Source organism: Vombatus ursinus, unplaced genomic scaffold (genome assembly GCF_900497805.2).
Source record: "Vombatus ursinus unplaced genomic scaffold, bare-nosed wombat genome assembly UNPS02014768.1, whole genome shotgun sequence".
In the NCBI taxonomy this organism is placed as follows: Eukaryota; Metazoa; Chordata; class Mammalia; order Diprotodontia; family Vombatidae; genus Vombatus; species Vombatus ursinus.
The window spans coordinates 27,366,616-27,389,452 of NW_020954546.1; the positions used below are offsets into that span (position 1 = coordinate 27,366,616).

General features: G+C 45.4%; 2 protein-coding genes across 2 annotated transcripts in view; one reads left to right on the forward strand and one right to left on the reverse strand.

Annotated features, from left to right (window-relative positions):
- The window catches only part of NOS2 (nitric oxide synthase 2), a 44,606-nt gene extending 34,509 nt beyond the window's left edge, over window positions 1-10,097 (forward strand). Inside the window, exons 18-26 of the mRNA XM_027862281.1 lie at window positions 588-666; window positions 1,325-1,506; window positions 4,051-4,214; window positions 5,483-5,690; window positions 6,337-6,424; window positions 6,812-6,933; window positions 7,936-8,084; window positions 9,175-9,369; window positions 9,964-10,097. Coding sequence (XP_027718082.1) covers window positions 588-666; window positions 1,325-1,506; window positions 4,051-4,214; window positions 5,483-5,690; window positions 6,337-6,424; window positions 6,812-6,933; window positions 7,936-8,084; window positions 9,175-9,369; window positions 9,964-10,080 — 1,304 coding nt within the window. The 3' untranslated portion in view covers window positions 10,081-10,097. The remainder of the gene's footprint in view (window positions 1-587; window positions 667-1,324; window positions 1,507-4,050; window positions 4,215-5,482; window positions 5,691-6,336; window positions 6,425-6,811; window positions 6,934-7,935; window positions 8,085-9,174; window positions 9,370-9,963) is intronic.
- A 2,281-nt stretch (window positions 10,098-12,378) lies between these two features.
- On the reverse strand, window positions 12,379-22,756 carry LOC114042931 (galectin-5-like). The gene is given in 6 exon segments (XM_027861712.1): window positions 12,379-12,531; window positions 13,635-13,797; window positions 14,192-14,280; window positions 14,715-14,750; window positions 15,534-15,644; window positions 22,655-22,756. Coding segments are annotated over 6 exon segments (648 nt in total). The 3' UTR covers window positions 12,379-12,384.
- Window positions 22,757-22,837: the final 81 nt, after the last annotated feature.

A 22,837-nucleotide genomic window follows, 5' to 3' on the forward strand; every position in this document is an offset into this window, starting at 1 on the left:
GACATTTTCAAGATAAGGCTAGGTGGGGATAGGTGATGGAGTTAGCATGAAAGGAGAGAATCATACCATGCGTATACTGGTAAACATTTAACAACCAGCTCTCTGGAGGAAGAAATATTCACATGACACACTTTTAAAGTTTAACCTGCATCATTGGTATTTTCTCCATCCCTTTCTTAAGCCAAGATAATCAACAAAACAATCGAGCCCCAATTTGTGACATTTATTGATTTCTGAGGTGTAAATGCTCACACTGAAAATTTAACAATCAGCTCTTGAGCTGGGTTTGACCTAGCTCCAGCATACCCCTGGTACCCTGTAACAAATGCTAACCAGGTTTTAGTAAAAAGGTGTGAATTAGGGCACTAATCGTTGTGATAAAATCTGCAATCTCTAGATTAGATGACTTCATTCATCCTGTGCTTCTTTAACGAGCCTCCATTTCCCCTGCCTTCTTCTCCCAGGGACCACCAAGATCCCTAATTTAAGAGTAGCCTTAGAAAATAGACTCAGGCAAAGGACAATAATCCCCTGCCCCTCCCCCCATGCAACTCGTAAGCAAATCCTTATACTTCTTTCCACCACAGCCCTTAGCAGTATGCATGCCAAGAATGTGTTTTCCATGCGGCTCAAATCGAGACAGAATCTGCAGAGTCTCAAATCCAGGTACAGTGGGCAGCACTTTGCCATACAGAACAGAATTTCCAAAGGGATATTAAAGGAGTTTAACTTTTTAATGAACAAAAGCAATGAGAAATCAAGCTAATCAATCAACAGGCATTTATTGAGAGCCTACTATGTGTAAGGCACTGCGCTAGGTCCTAGGGCTACAAAGAAAATTAATGAAACAATCCCTATTCTCAGGATGCTTAGTTGCAAAGGCAACAAGTACATATGGAAATATATACAGAATAAATATAAAGAGAATAGATATGAATAAAAGGGATTAATCAGTAAGTATCTCAGGAAGAGATCTCTGCTGGGTAGAGGTGGGGTAATCTCCTCTTAGAGTTTGTGAGCCAAGGCTACTCACTTGGGGGAAATGTCCAATAAATGGACTTTGGCTCTTTCTGGGAATCCCAAAACCTGCCCAAGTAGCACCCGCCTTCTGGGAGCATCGCCCTGAACCCCTAAGACTCAGCCATTCCTCTAACCATGAGGGATTTGGAAGGAGCTCCTTGACTTTACTAGACCTGGGGGTCAGGCTGATGGGTGAAGAGATGGGCACATTTCCTGGGGAAACTGGAGCCCAAGAGGTCCACCCATCCTCAGGCCACAAAGGAAATCCTACTGATGTCACTGTGGCTTTCTCTTTCTCTCCTAGCCGGGCAACCCTCCTCGTTAAACTTTCCTGTGAAGAAAATGAGAATCTGAATTATGTACCAGGAGAGCATCTTGGGGTTTTTCCTGGCAACCAGCCCACCCTAGTTCAGGGTATTATAGACCGAGTTAAGGATGGCCCATCACCTCACCAACCCATCCGCCTAGAAACCCGCAATGAGAATGGTAAGCTCTTTCCCAAGGGGTAAATTAAGACACCAGCCCCTTCCCAACCTCCCTTCCTCACCCAAGAGTTCTAGGCTGTCACTCTGATATCTAAACCGGTTCTTCAGCCCCAAGGCTTCATTGGGTATTTGCCATAAATGAGTCAGGGAGGGACTCTTCCCCAGGCTGGGGTGGGTAGACCAGCCTTGTAAATAACCACCTAGTAAAATTTTAGCAAAATGCCCGGAAGGCCGACAAGAAAGAGTATCCCTTTTGAACAACCCTGCCAATCAGAGAGAGCCGAGGAAGAGATACCTGTCTCTCTGGGGTCTTCACTGGGTCATGGACATAGAGAGAAAAGGGACCTCATAGAGGTCATGGAGTCCAAAGCCCTTGTTTTACATAAAATGAAGCTAAGGGCTAAAGGTCATAAGGGGCCTTCAATGTAGAAAGCATCAGAGGAGGGGGTTGCGCAGGGGTCCTTTTCAGTCCAGAGTCCTCATTCTTTCCACTGCACCATGCTAAGTCCCAGTTTGGACTGAGCTAGCTACACCTACTCTGTGAGCCTGCTGACCAGTGGACTACATTTGTAACAGCAGTTCAAGGCTTAGGGGTGCAGCCTACGATGGTGGAATTAAACAAAATGGTTTCCCCATCTGGAAAATGGGAGGAATTATTCCTTCTTCTGCCTGTTGGGAGACAGATAGCATGAGATGTTAAATGGGAAAGCAGCTTATTATTTTAATAAGGTCACACAGAGCCACAATTTGAACCTAGATCCTGACCCCAAATTCAACTCTCTTTCCGTGGCACCATGTTGCTTTTAAAGCAGATTCGGGGAGAAGTAGAGGAATGGACTGATTGAATGTAAATAAGGAAAGGATCTTTGAGCATGGGGGGTTCCTGATGTACAATCTCTCTATCAGGGCAAACCCATCTAGGGCTAAGAATTCATCCAAGGTATATAGATGTTAAATGACTCCCCCACAATCATGCAGAAATGCAGTTTGAACCCAAGCATTCTTGACTCTAAATCCAACACTCTATCCACTAGACCCTTTGTCTCTTGAATTGAACCAACCACATATTTTTCCAAGTATTTCATCCAATACTTCATAGTTATAAAACCCCATATCTCGGTAGTCATTTGGGGTCCTCACAAAGATTTGGGGAGGGAGGGAATACAAAGATTAAGTCCTTTTTCTTTTCAATTGGTTGATGATATCTAATAAAGAGAGACTATCTGACTTAGTGGATAGAGAGCTGGCATTAGGAAACCCGGGGTTCATGTCCAATCTCTGATACATGCTAGCTGTGCGACCCTGGACAAGTCAAGTAACCTGTCAGGGCCCCTGACAACTTTCTAAGACCAAATTGAAGAGCCATTTCTTTCTCTCTCTTTTTTTGGATTTGTAATTTATAGTATTTCATTATATTTGGTTTTTAAATTTTATTTTAATAAATATTTATTGTATTTTTAATTTAAACTGCATGATAGGGGGACTTTCCTTACTGCAAGTTCCTTATACAATAAAATTATGGGTTTTTTTTAAATATAGTACTTGAGGTTTAAATTACTTTCCCATTATATTTTCTCATATTATCTTCATACCTTGCATATGACATTGGCAGGAGAAATGATGATTCTTCCCCTTTACAGATGGGGAAACCATTTTGTTTTTTTCAAGTCTTAGGCTTCACTCTGACCCTGACCTATTGTCCTTTAAATGTAGACCACTTGTCAAAAGGAAGGCTGAATTAGAGTGTGGCTAGTTCAGCCCAAATCAGGATACAGCATGGTGTAGGAGAAGAGAGAGAATGACCTGGGTTCAAATCTCGCTTCCAATGCCCACAACCTGCATGATCTAGGTTTCCATAACTCAACTTCTCTGGACCCCCAGATCTTCATCTATGAAATGAAAATGTTGACCAAGATGCCCTCTGTGGTGCCTCCCAGTTCCATGTTAATTGTCCTATAATTCCCCCCTAAGGGAAAAAAACCAACTTGAACACACCATTCTGTGATGGGTCAGTAGCATCCCCTTCTCATCCAAAGGACAACATTTCTTTACAGCAAAATCCTTATAAGGTACAGACTGGAAAGTTCCTTCTTTTCAAGCCAGTATTAAACAAGATTCCTAACACCATGAGGATATGTCAGAAACTTAAGACATTGGACCTGCTTCATAGTATAGTAAATAGAGCTCCAGACCTGGAGTTAGTTGCTCAACCTTGTTTGCCTCAGTTTCCTCATCTGTCAAATGAGCTGAAAAAGGAAATGGCAAACTATTCCCATATCTTTGTCAAGAAAACCCCAAATGGGGTCATGGAGAGTCAGACACTACTGAAATGACTCAACAATAATCATCTGAAAGAAGTCAGACCCCTCTGGGTGATGAGCTTAAGATCTGGCAGAAGCCAGCTTTCCTTCTCTTCCTCTTATTAAGTGCGGGGGTTAATTCCCTCCTGGCAGGATGGCCCCATCCCTCTCTTTGGGGTCTCCAACAGCTCTCTGGTGAGTCATGTATTGGCCATCTCTGAAGATTTCCTTCCTCTCCTGTCCAGGTGATTACTGGATAAGTGATAAGAAGCTTCCCCCCTGCTCGCTCAGCCAGGCCCTGACGTATTTCCTGGATGTCACTACCCCCCCAACCCAGCTGCTGCTCCGAAAGCTGGCTCAGCTGACCACCTCAGAGGAAGAGAAAAGGCAGCTGGAGGCACTGTGCCAGGTGCTGATGGGATTGGGGACAGGGATAGAAGCATAGGGGAAGGAATAACCCCCCAGGGCCAGTCTTTAACCCCTCAGTTCCACCGAGGCATAAATACCTAACCTTCTTTGGATTTTGGACCCTTTAGCAGGCTGGTGAAGCCTGGGGACCCCTTCTCAGAATAATGGTTTTAAATAATTGAAGGAAATGCTAAATTCTGGCTAGGGATTTGTGAAAATAAAGATGTAACTTTTTCCCAATCCAAGAGCAGACCACTGCAGTTGGGTACGCCATAAATGTCTTTGGAAGTGGGAAGTTTGGTAAAGAGACTGTGAGAAATTAAGTGTATTTTCTTACCCATAATTTTTGGACTCCTCAATTAGTGTCAACTTGGGTTATCCATCGGTAAATAACGTAGGTTTCCCTGTAGGGAGCGACTGGACACAGGGCAAATGTCCAGCAATGAACTACCAGGGCTACTCTCCTCTTTGGCCCTTTTGCAGGGGGACAGGAGGGAGAAGTTGTGGTCTGAGACCAAGGGGGACTCACTGCTCTGTGGTTTGGCCCTTTGAGGGTGACCAGGGGGCACTACAGTGGGTTCTGCCTGAGCATAAGGCTTTGTGTAAAGTTGCTTTATGAGGACCCAATTCCTATTTGCCAGGAGCTATCCAGTTCAAGACCACAGACAGGACAGATACAGGAAACAAAACCTGGGTGGACTATAGTCTTAATTTTTTGTGGAAAGGGCAGGAAGGAAGGAAGTTAAAACATTTCTACAGGGAATATTGATATTCTTAGGGGGAGAAAAGGAATAGAAGTTGTTTCATGCCTGGCCTGAATTTATGTAGTACTTAAGGAGGATGGGAATGGGGAGAAGGGGATTTTTGAAACAGGTTTAGAAAGAGGTTGGTAAAATATAAGTCCTTTGCCTTTGTGTCTATCTCCAGCACAATGCCTGGCACATAATAACCTCATAATAAATGCTTTTGGATTTGTAATATTAACAGGAATTACAGGAGGAAAATAGAGTATTTTAATTCAAATACTGAGAATTTGTTAAGTGCCCACTGTGGGCAGAGTTGTGTCCTAAGAGATGCAAAGTTTGGGTAAGACATAGGCCTCCTAGACTAGTGGAATCTGGGGGCTGTTAGCACCCTCTAAATTTTAACACCCTGAGGTAAAGCTTCCATTGCAGGGGCTTAGTTACAGTTCCAAATGACCCCTGACCAATGGTTGCTCAGTACCAAGGGGAATTCCAGTGAGTCTCTAACACCACCTTTGCATTTCAGACCTCTGAATACAATAAATGGAAGTTCACCAACAGTCCCACATTCCTGGAGGTGCTGGAAGAGTTTCCCTCCATCCAGATCTCAGCTACTTTCCTGCTCACGCAATTGCCCCTGCTGAAGCCCCGCTACTATTCCATAAGCTCATCTCGGGACCTCACCCCCAAGGAGATCCACCTGACCGTGGCTGTGGTCACTTACCGGACCAGAAGTAAGGGTCCCAAGGACCGAGAACAAAGGCAGCCCAACTAGAGACAAAAATAAGCACTGCCTTTAAGGTCACTGGGGGATTTCATTGGATCCAGAGACAGAAGGGACCCAGAATGCCAAATGTTAGAATGGAGAGTGCTAAAGAGAGAGGGGACCTAGAACGCAGAATGTTAGAATGGAGAGTGCCAAAGAGAGAAAGAAGGGACCTAGAACACAGAGAGGTAGAGCTAGAAATGACCTTGTGACTTAGAATGTTAGAATAGAGAATGTTAGAGCCAGAAGGAACTTGTAGAGATCATCTTGTCCAACCCCCTCATAGTACAGACAAGGAAACTGAGGCTAAAGATGAGAAATGTCTTGCCCAAGTAGCAGTGGCAGAACTTGAACCCAGTTCTCCTGACTTCTTGAGCAATCAAGGGTTCTTTGCACTTTGTAATGTGCTCTCGCTCTGGCAGCTCAGCAGCATCACTCTGGATAGGAAGCTTGCAAAGAAAAAAGCCTAAAGGGGGTGAGCAGGTGCTCTTTGGAGGGTCAGAAACAGTGTGTGAGCCAAGGCACCCTTCAGTACATTCTGGACTCCTGGATCTTGTGGGAAGGGCTAAGGGAGCCCCACTGCCTCACTGTTCATCTTCTCCCTTTTCTCCTAGATGGTCAGGGCCCCCTCCACCATGGGGTCTGTAGCACATGGCTCAGCAATCTGAACCTCCAGGAGACGGTACCCTGCTTCGTACGCAGGTGAGGACCCTGGCATGGACTGAGGGCCCAGGTGAAAGAAACCTAGAATGGTGCCAGCCCTCCAGGGCCTCCAAAGACGTCAGGCCTGGAGGAATGGACACAATGCGCTCTCTCCCCCTCCCTTCCTCCTTTTGTCTTCTCCCTCTGTCTCTCCCCCTTCCCCCCCCCCTCCCCCTCCCTCCTTCTTAGTCCCTTTTGCTAGGATTTTTATAGGACAAGCTGGGGACCCTGTCTGTTACAGAACAATGCCATTAGCTCAAGCTTCTTCGCTCTTCTCTTAGTTTAATGAGGTGGAGAACCAGGCAAGGAGGGAGGGATAGCAGGGATGGGCTGGGGACATGGACCTTGAGGAGCTTGTAATCTCAAGTTTATTTCCCCAAACTTTAGTGCCAGCGGCTTCCAACTGCCAGAGAACCCCAGCCACCCCTGCATTCTTGTGGGTCCAGGTACTGGGATTGCACCCTTCAGGAGTTTCTGGCAACAGCGACTGGTGGACAAAGAGAAGAAAGGTAAAGTTCCCAAAGGCACTTTTCCTAGTGGCAGCTGTCACTTGTTTGGGCATTCTACAGACTCCAAAGGGTTTTCCTCACAACAGCCCTGTGGGGAAGAGGGAGGATGATTATCCCCATTTTACAGAGGAGGTAACTGAGGTCCAGAGAAGTGAGCTGATTTGCCCATGGAAGCACAGCTTGTAAGAGTCACAACCAGGCCTAGAACCCAGGTTTCCTGACCCTAGGGCCAGCACTCTAATCGCTTTGTCACACTTCCTCTCTGGTTCTTTCCACTATACCATTTTGCTAAGAACCCCTGAGAGAAGCAGGGTTAGGTTACCAGGGGTGGCCACATGTGGCTTTAAGGCAGCAGGTTCCCCACCCCTGGTTATCCCATCAACCAGGGCAGCAGCAATCACTTATCATACACCTGCTGTGTTCAGGGCATTGGATCAGGCCTATGTAGAGACAAACACTCTCGAATCTGATTACTCTCAAGGGATTTATATCAACTGTACCATTCAGCTCCCATCTCCTCCTGTCCCTACCCATTCCCAGCACCCCCACCCCACACATCACTACTTTCTTCTCCATCTCCTATACTCCCTAAGAACAATGGCCTTAGAATCAAAAGAGCTGGATTCAAATCCTGCTTCTGCTACATAATACCAGTGTGACCTTGGGCAAGTCACTGAACTTCTCTGTGCCTCAGTTTCCTCACTTGTAGAATGAGGAAATGGGATTAGATGGTCTTCAAGGTCCCTTATCTATGACCAGAATGCCTCTGAGATCCCCTTCAGCTCTAAGAGTGTGTGTGCGTGTGTGTGTATACCTGTGTGTGTTTAAAACTGGATTTCAACATTGCAACCCTTCTCAGACTCCTTCCCACTCTCCCTCTGCCAAAACTTTATTATTTCACTATATCCAACCCTCTAGACCTCTAGACCTGGGGCAGCCTTTCTTAGGGCACAGCGCCCTCTTGTGCCCGCCTTGGTAATTGCAGCCTGTTGCCTCCCTTAGGTATCAAGACGGCCAGCATGACCTTGGTGTTTGGATGCCGACACCCAGACCTGGATCACCTGTATCGAGAGGAGATGAAGGAGATGACGCTGAAGGGGGTGCTCCAGGATGTCTACACAGCCTACTCCCGCCAGCCTGGCCAGTCCAAAGTAAGCCGGGTTTTCTATGAACGTCCAATGCCAAAGGTTGCCCTTATATTCCAGGGCATGATAGAATGGAAGAAATACTGTCATTGGGACCAGAAGAGCTGCTTCTGTGGCTCTGGGAAATCTACTTAATGTCCCCGAGCCTCAGTTTCCTCCTCTTTAAAATAAAGGGTTGAACTAGATGGCCTCTGGGGACCCTTCCCACTCTAGATCTCTGAGCCTATGGATCAGCAACACTCCCACCCCATCCCCTCCCCCTCCAGCCCGGCCCCATTAGACGGGCATCCCTAGCCTGGCATGAAGCTGACTTCAAAGTTCCAGCCATCCATGTGTCCGTGAGCAAAGGAGCATCGGCCGCTAACCCAAGGAGTCTTCATCTTTTTTGTGGCCTGGACTCCCTGGACAGCAGCGTGGTGAAGCCTAGGGACCCCTCCTCAAAATCATGTTTTTAAATAGATCAAATAAAACACATAGGATACAAAGGACATTAATCATATTGAAATACAGTCATCAAAATCTTTTTAAAAGCCAAGTTCACAGAGCCCAGGTTCAGAAGCCCTGCTCTGGAGAGCTGGGTAAAGGAAAATAGGAGGGAGTTCCTCCAACCCTCCCTTCTAAGGAAGGGTGGTCAGGAAACACGGTTCAAGGCTTGACTTGGACACTGATTGGTTGGGTAAAGTTGGCCAAGTCACCTCCCCTCCCCTCTTGGAGCCTGAGTTTTCCTTTACATAAAATGGATGTGGTCATTCATGCCTTATCAGCCTCTCAGGAAAGCTCTTTGAAAATGGCAGTCTGACCAGGCATGGTCAGGAGAACCAGGATACATCTGGAGGACCAGGTTCAAGTAAATATAAAAAATTAATAGCAAATTAAAGATTCATCTCAGAACTGTTTTATTTGAACTCCGTTGACACAAACGCACCTGGTACTTTCCTCGTAATAACTCTGTGAGGGAGGTAGTGTGTCAGACTCAACCAAAAAGGTGTTTAGAAGGGTAATCCATGTGGCCAACATAGGTGGTCCAAGTGGTAAAATCCAAAGTCAAATCCTGGAAGCAAACCATTCTCTATAAATTGCTATGATTCTTTCCCAGGTCTATGTTCAGGATATCCTGAGGCAGAGATTGGCAGATGAGGTGATCCGGGTACTACATGAGGACAAAGGGCACCTGTATGTCTGCGGGGATGTGAGGATGGCCCGGGATGTGGCCCGAACTCTGAAGGATCTCTTTGCCACCAGACTGAAGATGAATGAAGAGCAGACTGACAACTATTTCTTCCAACTCAAGGTAGGGCCCGTGCCAAGAATGGTGGGCAAATGATGCCATCCCCAGAAGCTTGGGGGCTTAGATTAATGATGTCACTAGCTCACTTTGTGACCTACAATGAAGCACTTTTACTTTCTCAGCTATAAGGTAGGAAGAGAAATTTCTCTCCTCCACCCTCCTGCCCCTCCCTCATTTCAGAGAGCAAACAAAATGTTTTGAGGACTCCCTCTAAGGGAGTTGCTCCAGAAATACAAGGGAATGGGAGGAAACTGGAAGGAACCTTGGAGGCCATCTCATCCAACTCCATTGTCATCAGAGAGGTCCAAAGACATAGACCTAGTAACGAGCAGAGGCTACATCTGAGCCCAGGTCCTCTGACTCTCCCCCAGCTCTCTTGCCATAATAAGCCTTGCACTTCCTCCTTCTTGGGACCATTGTTTTGTAAACTGAAATTTGTTACGTCAAAAAGGTCTCCTATCATTGGGGTTTGTGGTACTTTTGCTGTCCCTACCAATATTGCCCACTGCCCCTGTTAATGCAGCTAACCCACAGGGCTCATTTACTCTCTCTCTCTCTCTCTCTCTCTCTCTCTCTCTCTCTCTCTCTCTCTTTAAGAGCCAGAAGCGATACCATGAAGACATCTTTGGGGCTGTCTTTCCCTACGAGGTGAAAACTGACCCAGCAGCATCAAAAGCTGAGGAGGCCAAGATCCCTAAGGCACAACTCAGCTAGAGCTGCTGCAGAGGGATGCAGCCACGTCTTCATTATCTGTGGCCACAGAGGGGAGGAGAAGATTTGATCTCCTCCCCCCACTTCCCCCACCCCTGACTTCTGCCCCCACTGGGAACAAACTGAGACTGGCTCCTTCTCCATCTCCTCTTCCTGCCCCACCTGCCACCTGTGGCTGCTTCTGACCTGCCAGTAAAGGTGGGCAACGGAGAAGAGAAAGGACTATGCTGGGAACTCACAACACCATCCCCCAATCCAGGTCCACTGCTGACCACCTCCCCCAGCCCCAGATGATGAAGAGTTGGCTGTCTTCATCCCACAAGGACCCAATTGTACCTTTGGGCAAAGACTGGATTTGGATCCTTTTGGACTAAGTGACCACAACGGTCAGAAGATAAAAAAGGCAAGATTTTCTGTAATCATGGCTAGGGCCAACACATGGTCATTCTGTTTACAGTGGGTGTGTTGCACTGTAATCCTCAGGCTTGCCAAGAGCCACGCTAATGTAAGGGACCGAGAGCAGGTCAATTAGTATGTACAGTTTTTTATATTGTCTTTATTTAAAACCCCCTAACCCCACCTGGGAGAAATTCTTCTCCCAAGTGACCCTTGGGCTTACCTAGAATGGTTCCTAAAGATGATTTTTAAAAAATGAATTTTGGATACTCAAACAAATCCCATCTCTGACCCATACGGGCTGTGTGATGCCGGACAGGTAACTTAACCTCTCACTGCTCTGGTCAGTTTTCTCAGACTGAGCTGCATTGATGAAAGGAGTTTACTCACCAAAAGCTCTCTCTATCAATGAATCCTAGGTTTATTCCCTATCCCTGTCCCTTAGACATATATAGAGAAGCAAGGGACACATAGGGGACTTGAAGGCTGTAAGACCTGGGTTCAAATCCCATCTCTGACACTTCCTAGCAGTGTGACCCTGGGAAAAGTAAGTCACCTAACTTTGAGCCCCAGATAATTGTGACCTGTGTGAATATTCAGACCCCTGAGAGTGACAAACACATCTGGAGGCACTGAGTGGACTGACAGCTGTTGCTGGGTTAAGTCAGAACCGGCACCAGTTTCACTTGTGACAGAGCCCTCATTCCTGAAGCCCGTGCCCCTTGGCATCATGGGATTGTCTATTTAGACTGGGAAGTAAGCTCGAAGTTCATCCAGTACAACTCCCTCCTTTTAGAGAGGAGGATTTTGAGACTCAAGGGCCAAAGATCATACAGGCAGAATGAGCTCCTGAACACAGGTCCTCTGACTTCAGGGCCAGTACTCTATCTGCAATGCAGAAGCGACTGCTACAGTAGGGAAGCAGAAGTGAGACCGAAGACAAAGCATCTGTGTAATGGACACATGACGAGGAGGGAGGACGAAGAGGGAAGCGTGGTACGCATTTGGGTATGGTTGGGAAATGGGCTTTGTCTCTCAATGGATGGTGTCTTCTATTATTTTTGAAAAGTGTTATGATACCGACACTAAGGATGGAGGCTGGAATGAAATGAACTGGGCTCTCAGCTACGTACTTTCTTTAGGAATTGGCTTGGACCCCGTCGGATTCTACCTTTACCAATAAATGACTTTGCATTTAGGAAAAGAGCCAAAGGTCTCTGTGGTGGTTTCTTGGAGGTGGGTGGATGGGCCTTGAGCTCCCAATAATAACTGAGTTCTCTTTATATTAACACTTGTTTGAAATGAATGAAAGTTAACAGAAGTTTGAAAAGCAGTTCATGTATACTAGCCTACCTGTGAGGAAGGCGCTGTCCATCCATCTAACCATTAACAAGCATTTATTAAGCACCTACTGCATACTAGGCACTGTGCTAGGCATTGGAGATACAAAGAGAAAAGAAGCAGTCCCTGTCCTCATAGAACTTCTACTCTATTTGAATGGGAGCAACCCTCAATCAATCAACAAGCATTTATTAAGCACCTACTACATACTAGGCATTGTGCTAGGCATTGGAGATACAAAGAGAAATGAAGCTGCCCCTATCCTCATAGAACTTCCATTCCACTTGAACGGGAACAACCCTCAATCAATTGAGCATTTATTAAGCACCTACTACATACCAGGTCCTTTACTAAGCCTTTGGGGAGAAATAAAGATATGTCCCTGACCCACTTTCCCCTAGAACAATGGGTATACTTTACCAAAACTCCTTGCTGTGCATTCAGTGGGGGAGACACCAGGGCAAGAACTCCTGATCCTTAGGGTACATGGGCATGAGCCTGTGAGAGTGAAGGGTGGTGGGGAAAACAGGGGCAGATTTGGGCTGGGACAGGGGGATGGAAAACATTTTGTTAGATCTGAACGTGAGTCAGATGAATATCTCCAGCCACCTCCAGCAAGTTGATAGATGGCAGGTTCTTCACTTGGTGGTTGTAACCGAACAAGTAGTGCCCGTTGACAGTTACCTTGAAGCAGTGGGCTTCACAGGTGATCGATACCTGGAAAACAAGGAGACAGGTCTTTTAGGCCACCCTCTGCGCAGGGCTTAGAAAAAGGGAGATTAAAATTGGCATGGTTTCACTTTCAATCTCTTTGTCTGTCAAATAGGATAATACTTTTGGAAAGGGGGAGATAGAAAATGAATCACTGATAAGGGGATTTCCCTGTGCAAACTCCTTGTACCAGTGCAGTTCTGCTATAAGCAGTCAGGGAGACTTGTCCAGGAGCGTCGCCGTGATGAATAACTTCCCCAGGGCTTCCCAAGGGGACCTTTCTAACTCTGAGGCTGGCTCTCTATCTACTATGGACACACCTCCTCTCCAGATAATAATAGCTAACATGCAAACCACACTTTAAAGTGGATGAAGTACCTAGATGCATTCTCTTATCTGAGTTCCCTCAATTCCTTATGAGAGGGCTACACAGGCATTATTACCTTCTCCTTTTTATAGAGAGGGTACCTGAAGTTCAGATACATCACATGATTTACCTATGGTCATACAACTAGTAAATGTTAGAGATGGGATTTGAAGAGAGCTTTCCCTGGCTCTGAGTACAGTGTCCTTCCCACTTAGCTACACTGGCTTTCTTCAGTAATGTTTTCAAGACCTACCACCTACAGCTGTGGGCAAGAGAGCACATTCTTAACTTTAAAGCTCTCTATAAACATGAGCTCAGGATAACAACACTTTAGCACCAATTCAAGGCCACTGGTTATATGATCTGTGTCAGTGGAGGGAAATCTAAGCTGAAGAAATCCCTGAACATTGTAATATTGAAGTCATGCTAGGGTCATTCTTTGTCACTCTAGGTATAAATTTGTTCACTTCTCAGTATTGGCTCCATAAATCAGGGATAGATGCTCCCCTGTGCCTGACCTTACTTAAGAAATCATCACTTTCCCTAAAGATAAGGAGGCCTGGGAGGGATTTTTCCTCATCCTTGAAAGGGTCTCTCCAGGGAAGGACTCTAGAAAATGAAGACCCTGACTTATTGAAGGCCTTTTCATGGCTCATTGTACTCTGTAATGGTACCACTGAAGTTCAAGGTTTATCTCCCTCTCCTACACCACCCAAGCCCCCTCCCCCTCCTCATACCTTACCTTGAAGGTCTGGCCTCTGATGAAGGGCATAGCACCGAGCAGATTAAGCTCCTTGGGTCCCCATGAGCCAGCGATGTGACTGTTCCAGATTACAGCATTCTGTTCAAATCATGGGTTCAGGTGGAAGGCCATGTCATTCCCACTTCTCAGGTTGATTACAAACCTGAAGGACAGAGACAGTAAGATGTTGTCCCTCTACAAATGGAGATCAGCAGCTTCTCTGCAACTTTCTATCTTAGAGAGATGTCTGGGAAACTGAGCAGTGACTTGCCCAGGGTCACACAACGAGTATGGATCAGAAGGAATGGACCCCAGGTCTTCCTGATTCCAAGGCCAGTGCTCTGTCTACTATATTATGCTGCCCTGGACTTATTTGGCATTAATATTTGTTGAATTATTTTTTCTGAATAATTCAGGATGACTCGACAATGTCTTCCCTTTGCTATCCGGCAGGAAAACCAGCCCTGCAGTTCTCTTTTGCCTAGGATTCGTGAAGGAGTTGGGACCTTTATAACTCTGTGAACTCAGGACAATGACTCTCTCTGCCTGTGAGTTACCAGTAAGCAGAAGGCAGGACAGAGCCAGACGCAAGCATGGATTTGGCTGGAGAGAGTCCCCCACAAATCGAGGCACGGAAAGGTAAGGTCTGCAAGAAAACAAAAGGCACCAAGTATTAAGCAATGATAAAGAAACTCCTGCTGCCTTGAGAAATAAGTCTGAAAATGTGCAACCCAGGATATAGGCAGGGGGTACCTTTCAGAAAAGGATGACAAAAAGACAAACGACCTGGACAACGAAAGACCAGAGGAAAATGTTCACGTGGTGGGCTCAAGGGAGGGCTTTAGGGCCAGGAAAGTGGAAGCAAGAGTTGGAAGGTCCCCCTACTAGTCATCCCCCCACCGCCACCCTACCGTGTGAATCCACTGTATCATTTCCAAGTCTGGACCTGTCTTTGATTTTCTGAGTTTTTACAGTCCCAGGTCATCAGGGATTCTACCCTACATACACATACACCCACACACACACACGCACACACTCACACATACACACACATACTTTCTTACACATAGACAAACTTACATGTTTATGTTCTGGGAATGATTCAGGTGGGCAAGAGGATTACTGTAAAAGAGAACAGAATATGTGATATGAGTCAGAGGACCTGGGTTCAAATCCCACCTCTGACAATAACTTAAGTGAATAACTTAAGTGACCTTTGGCAAATTACTTCTCCTCCCTGAGCATCAGGGTCTTCATCTGTAAATGACTTGTCTAAGGTCACACAGGTAAGTGCCAGAGGTGGGATGTGACTCATCGACTAATGCCCCTTCTCTTCAGCTCAGTGACTTCCTTATTGTAACAGACCTATCTAACTTACTGTTCTTATGGATCAAATTGACATGGATAATGTTACTGTATCTTTGAATTGGAATAGAATCTTTTTTTTTTCAGGCAATTGGGGTTAAGTGACTTGCCCAGGGTCACACAGCTAGTACGTGTCAAGTGTTTGGTCTGAGGCCAGATTTGAACTCAGGTCCTCCTGACTTCAGGGCTGGTGCTCTATCCACTGCACCACCTAGCTGCCCCTGAATTGGAATAGAATCTTGAGCAACTAGGGGACGCAACAGTGCATAGAGTGCCTGGCCTGGACTCAGGAAGACACATCTTCCTGAGTTCAAATCCAGCCTCAGACACTATCAGTGTTTGCTATGGAGCCAATTGATGGAGCTGGAATAATACAATTTGGCAGGGAGCTCTCTCTGACCAGACGATAGCCCCAAACTCAGCACTGAAATATATAGGGCAATGAGTACCGGTAGTAAGGGCTACTACCCAGTGGGTTCTCAGCTTGGATAGGGAAAAGAGATGATGGAGGAGTCTGATGTCTCTTGTTCTGACCTGGAAGTTGACATAGGCCAGCTGCACTATGCCACCGATCATGATGGTGTCCACACATTGCAAAGGGATCCGGTGCTGATACTGGACAAAGAGGTTCCCATTCACAGTCACCTGCCAACAAGAAGAAGCTGCGTTAGCAAGAAATCCAGTGGCATGCTGGGAGCCACAATGGTAAGTCCTTGAGGTTGGGTCTGCCTCCACCCAATACCGTATTCATCATTCCTTCAGGCCCTAAGAACCGCTCTGGCTTGCAGGCCTGTTACTGAAAGGAGACGTGTGATTGAGCCTCCATCATCCAAGCCAATGGATAGCATCAATGCCATGGATGAACCCAAATGGTGAGTCACCCAAAGATCATCTCCATTTACATTGCACATACAATACACTCCTGCCATCTTCTTGACTGTCGCCCTGCTCATCTCTTCCCCATCCCCATCTCAGCATGCTTGTGGGTGATGGTAACATCTAAAGTGTGACCAGCCAGGGTGAATTGAAGTCATGGCATTTGAGGAGATTGAGCAACTGGAGAGAGAAGTGAAGAGAACTAAACATACTACTCCGGATGTGAACTGAACAGAGCAGACAGTTCTGCTGAACCATCACTTCCTCATTCCTAAAAGCCTTGCTTCTTTTAAATACAGTCTGAGATGACATTCCATTTCCTGGCTTCTGTGTCACATTGCTGAGCTTTCAAGTTGAGCTTTCAGTCCACCGAGAGCCCCGGATCTTTCTCAGACAAACTACAACTTAACCATACCTTTCCCATCTTGTACTTCCAAAATTGATTTTTTTTTTGTTGGGGAGGGGCCCAGCCACTCTGACTTGTGTCCCTAAGATCTTGCCTCACTACATGACCCTATTACTTCTCTAAGGGGAACAACTTTGAAAGGCCGTTTTACTTAATTTGAAGTCTGTACTCTCGACCCAAAAACGAATTCCAAAAGACTCCCCCTTCCGGAAAGGCATCTGCATCTTCCTCTCCTCAATCCCCCAGCAACCGTTCTTCTTTGTGTTGCACACTACATGGTCACCATCTTGAAACCGAGGGTTGAAATGAAAGGCGATGTCATTTCCACTGGTCCCGCATCGAAAATCCACATGGAACCTAGTCCAGGAGTCAAGAAAATAAGACCAGTTAGTGGATGCTGTGTGTTGCTGGGGATACTCCTTAGCCTTAGAGCCTTTCCTTCCCCTATCACTTTGTTTTTCTTACTTTCCTTCTTCCTTTTGGTCTTTGTGACACTTTCTTCCCCTCATGTTTTCTTTGCTTTAGACGCCTGCAGTTGGAAGTGTTATCTTGTTCTTTCTAAGCTAAGATTTCTTAAACCAGATCCAAACATAAAGAGAGAGAAACAGAGACACATAGAGAGAGACAAAGACAGAGAGAAAGAGAGCGAGAAAAGAGAGACACAGAAAAAGAGATTCCGTCTCCTCAGTGGTTTCTCACCTCGATGACGGCTGTGGTGGCTGTGCTGGAAGCAAGTTTGGTGTTTTGGGGCACTGCTATTCCCAAGGCTCTTGGATATAGAGCTTTGGGGTGTTTCTGTCAGGTCCTGAGGCGAAATGTTGGTCAAGGTGGTAGTAGTAGTGGTTTGACTCCCTATCTCTCCCTCAGTTATTAACTGATTGGTAGTCCTAGAAGGCAGCTAGGTAGTACAGTGGATAGAACATGGAATCTGGAAGATCTGAGTTGAAATCTGGTCTCAGACATTTACTAGCTGTGTGACCTTGGGCAAGTCACATAACCTTGGTTGCCTCAGTTTCCTTATCTGTAAAATGAGCTGGAGAAGGAAAGTAACTGTCTGAAGCCAGATTTGAACTGAGGAAGATGAGTCTTCCTGATTCCACGCCCTGTGCTCTATCCACTGTGCCACCTAGCTGCCCAAATGTACTCTTGGGATCATACATATAGAGCTAGGAGAGACATGAGAGCTCATCAACTCTCTTTTATAGAGAAAGAAACTGGAGGCTCAACAAAAGGCAATGACTTGTTCCGGTACACATAGTTAAGTAGCCAAGCTGGGATTTCAACACATGTCTTCTGACTCCCAGCACTAAAACCCAGCAGTCTTTCCTTGGCTCCCCAGTGCCTCCTTCACAGTCCCTCTAGGGGACTTTGGTCGTATGGCCAGGGTTCAGTAAATGATGAATAGGGGGGCTGATTTGATGACACAGAAATAGTTTCTTTCCCTTATGGAATGGTGGTATATTTCTGGATTCATGTCCTTAATATACATAGGTGGTTAGCCCAGGGCCAATAGCTCAGTAGATTAGGTTGCTAATTAAAGCCAAGAAATAATTTATTTACCACCAACTGTGTACAGAGCACAAAACTAGATGCTGGCAGAGATACAAAATTTAGTTCATATATGGTGCCTTTCCTCATGGATTTTACAGTAGACTAATAATGAGATTAAATTCCCAAGTTTTATCCTTCATGGGGCAGGAGTCAGTCAAAGTTTAATTAGAAGAAATACCATCTCTTTCCATTTTCATCCAGTTCAGGGCATTCACTCACAGACTAATCTCCATGCCTGGAATGGATGCTTCTTAATCACTACTTTTCAGAATCTATATCTTCTCACTTCAAGGATCAGCGGAGATGCCCCCTACACTAGACAGTCTTCCTAAACCCCTCCTCCACACCTCTTCATCAGGATTTTCTTCCTTCTCAAATATTTCTTGAGTGACCATGAAACCTGCCTCACAGCTAGAAAGACAGGTCCTGCCTCTAACGCCTGTTGGTGCTCGAGTCACTTAAACTGGAAGCAGTTCTCTAAGCCAAAGCGGGTCTCAACCTCTTTTTCTGTGTTCTGGACCCCTTTGGCAGCAGTCTGGTATGGACCCCATCTCAGAAGAGTTTTTAAATAAATTTTTTAAAATGCATAGGATTACAATTCCATTGAAACAGTCACCAAAATATTTTAAAAACCAAGTTCATGGATCCCAGGTTAAGAACTCCCTGCAAGTCTAAAACCATAAATTGCAGAGAAGTTGCTTCCCTATATTGATATGGAAATTTCCTCATCCCTAAGCCACTCTATTGTTTGTTGTTTAGTCATGTCCAACTCTTCGTGACCCCATGGACCACAGCACACCAGGCCCTTCTAATCTCCACTATCTCTCCAAGTCTGTCCAAGCTCATGCTTGCTGCTTCTGTGACACTAGCTATCCCTCTCATCCTCTGCTGTCCCCTTTTCCTTTCACCTTCAATCTTTCCGAACATCAGGGTCTTTTCCCGTGAGTTCCATCTTTCCATTAGGTGTCCAAAGTATTTAAGCTTCAGCTTCAGCGTCTATCTGGCTTTATCTGGATTTCTCCTTTGCCTTCCTTACACCCTACGCTGTATTTACTCAGCTCTGTGTGCTTATAGCTCCTTCCTCTTCTCTCCCTGCATAGAAAAGAAGTTCTTGGAGAGGAGAGACTTCTTAAAAACTCTGTATCCAAAGTTCCTAGCTTGGTGCCTTATACATAATAGGCACTTTACATAACTTTGTTAAGCTGAGATGAAAAACCGTTTCCTGGCTACAGACCACAGCCTGGTCTGTCACCTCTCAGATGAAGTCAGATCCAGAGCCTGGGCTGAGAGTGTGTTTGTGACTCAATCCCACTCTTTGGATCATAGCCCCACTCTCGTAGGGCCAGTGGCTCAGTAGACTAGATTGCTAATCTAATTGCAGAGGGCTCGGCAGGTTATCATCATTATAAATGATTCTCTGACCTTTGGACCTGTTAACACCCTGAAGTCGAGTGCAACAACTTTGGGGAACAAAAATAATTGCCAGGGATAATTCTGGACCTTTCTTAAACCACAGCCTGCTGACTGTACTGCTGATGGGTGCCCTGATCTGCGGAAAATAAGACAAATATTTCTGACTATGGCCAACAGGGGAATTTGTTTTGCTTGGCTCTGCACATTTTTTTTTTAACAAGAGCTTTGTTTTTATTTTCTTTTTTTCAGTGGGGGGCAGGGGACGAAGTAGGAGGAAGAGAAAATAAAGGCAGATTAATTTAAAAAGATAATGTTTTAAGGCAAGTCATCTGGAAGACAAACACAAACAGTACTCATTCTCAGTGGAAGAGAAGACCGTCCCACTGATAGCGATCTCAAGTCCATCCCGGAGTCCACCTGGTATTGATTCGATGAAGGGCACAAGCTGCAGAGAGAAGGAGGAGAAGTATAGCTAAGGTCTAGACCACCAAGACAAAAACAATTCCAACCCCAGCCCCCTCAGTTGTAGGTTTGCAGTCTGAAGAGAGGCAGACCTGCAGCAATGTCAAAAAGACAAAGGGGCTGTCCTGCATTTCAGCGTTACCTAATGGAATGTCAAGGAGGAGGAAATTCTGTTCTAGATTCTTGGGTCCATAGTTTTCTCCTTTGAATTTTCACTGGTACTCTGTAACCCAACCCAAACACACACATAAACACACACACAAATACACCTGCATCCATAATATCTATGTAGCACAAAAATTCAGGTGGGACATGGGATGTTCTGGAGTAGGGACTGCTTTGCTACAGTGTTACGGGGGAGCATGAGGGGTCATAATAATACAAAAAAAAGTATCAATGAAATATTTTCACAGAACAGAAGAACACAGATGACCCAAAACAGGGCAATGCTGGCACTACTTCATTAAATGTAATGTTCAACAAGTTATAGTATATGAATGTAATAGAATATTATTGTGCTATAAGAAATGACGAACAGGCAGACTTCAGAAAAACCTGGAAAGACTTGTATGGTCTGATGCTGAGTGAAGTGAGCAGGACCAGGAGAACATCGTACCCAGTAACAGCCACATTGTGCAATGACTGACTTTGATAGATTTAACCCTTCTCAGCAATACAAGTATCTAAGACATCTCCAAAAGCCTCATGATGGAAAATGCTATCCACATCCAGAGAAAGAACTATGGAGTCTGAATGCAGATCGAAGCAGACTATTTGCTATTTTTTTCTCTTCTGTTGTGTTTTGTTTCCTCTTTCTGGTGGTTCCTCCTATTGGTTCTAATTCTTCCTTACAACATCACTAATGTGAAAATATGTTTAATAGAAATGTATTTGTATAGGCTATATCAGATTGTGCACTGTCTTGGGGAGGGAGAAGGAGAAAAATTTTAAACTCAGAAGCTTATGGAAATGACTGTTGATAAATCAAAATAAATTAATTTTTTTTAAATGTAACATTCAAAAAAGAGCAGACACAGAAAGACACAAAAAGAAATCAATGAGAAGACAAATGGCATGAAGGAAAGCCAGAGAGAATGCCCAGAGTTGAGAGATGAAAGTTTTGTTCATGCAACAGCCAGGTGGCCCGTGTAACTGGATCAAAGGACACGGGTTGATCAATTCCCTCTTCTGCAAACTCCACTTCCTCTCCCCCACTGGGACAAAATTCTCATAAGCAGCTATTTCCTGCCAGAAAGCCAGCTTTTTTTTTAAGTTGCTAAGTGACTTCGGGTCAGTTAGGATGAATCCTAAATGAGACACAGATTAGTCTTTCTGAAGACGGCCAGTCAGTTCAGCAATCAGCCCCACATCATTTCGCTATTTCCCCTTCAAATTTCTCATGTTTTAACTTAAGCTCTGCCCTCCCTGTAGAAAAAAAATCTCTTCTATTTCTTCACGTAAATACCCTCCCCTAGCATCGCACATCCAGGCCTTCTGACCAGAGCCACCAAGAAAGGGTAGGTTCCATCTCATCTTATCATAGTCTCAGCATCTGCCTTTCTAAAGCCCAATGTCAGTCAGTTCACAAGCATTTATGAAGCATCTACTATGTGTCAGGCACTGTGCTAAGCACCTGGGGTACAAAAAGAGACAAAAGATAGTCCCTGCCCTCAAGAAGCTTACAATCTAATGGGGGAGACAATATGCCAATATATACAGAGCAAACTATATACTGGATAAATAGGAAATAACCAAGAGAAGAGAGGCGCTAGAATTGAGGGATTGGGAAAGATTTTCTGTAGAAGGTAGGATTTCAGCTGGAAGCCAAGAAGTTAAAGGATGGTATTACAAATACTCCTGGCATCCAGATAGGGTTACTTTTAAGGGTAGGAGGAGAATTTTTGCTACAAATGGGTTCCAGTCCTTATTCTACCATTTTTACTTAGATGGCTTTAGGCAAATCCTAATTCTTCAGATCTTCAGTTTCTATATTTGCAAATAAGTGACAAGATCTGTCTCACCCACCTCACGGGGCTGGGAGCAGATATAGCCTAAGCTGGGCTGATTTAAGGGCTCTTCCCATTCTCAAGTCCACACAGAAGGGAATGACAAGGGAGGACCAGAGTAGGGAGATAATGTGGAGAAAAACAAGCTGGAACTGGATTAAGGAAGATCTGGGGTTCAATAATAGCTCCAACCCTTACTAGCCAGGTGACCCTGAACAAGTTACTGCTCTGGGCCTCATTTTCCAGAAGTAAATGAGGGGGTTTTTCTAGGCAACCTGAAATACCCCTGTCAGCTCAGAAACTAGGGTCCTATGTTTTATGCTACCCATCTCACAGGTTGGATTTGGGGATACAAATACGGGAAAAATCCATGGGAACTCTTTCCATCTATGCCACCCATCTATGACTCAGGCCCTAAGTCTTAGGAGAAAGGTTTTGGGGAGCTTTGTGAGTGAAGGGACTTGCCCTGGGTCACACAGTCAAATGTGTGTCAGTGGTGGAACTTGAACCCCAGATCTTTCTAATCCCAAGTCCAGCGCTCTTATCACTGCATACAGACAGTGTAGTGCAACGAACAGAAGGATGGACATGGAGTTAGAGGACCTGAGTTCAGTTCCTATGGCAGTTCTGTCCCTTATTACCTGTGTGACCTTGAGCAAGTTTATTGACCTCTCTCTACCTCAAGGCTGAGATTCAAAGGCTCAAAGGATCCCTGTTGTTCCACTGTCCACTCTCAGCTTCCACCTCTGGTATCAAGCTGCCACCGTTTCAGGGATGGGGTCAGAATGTAGACCACGAAAAGCAAATATGAGACCCAGTACCCACATCCTACCTGGCTCACTGACTGCCCCTCCCTCCAAAATGTAAACAAAACAAGGCATTCTCCCCTGGCTGTTTATTCTAATAACCCTAGGTCCATGTCTCCAGAGCTGACTCCTCACAGGGTCATGGAAGTAGCCCTCCCCACCAGCCTCCACCATGGTGCCCACTCCAGGTAGGCTTACAGGGTTCAGGTAGAGTGGCTGGCCAGTGTTGAAGTTCATGCTACTGCTGCTGCTGCTGCTGCTGCTGCTGCTGCTACTACTACTACTACTACTACTACTACTACTACTACTACTACTACT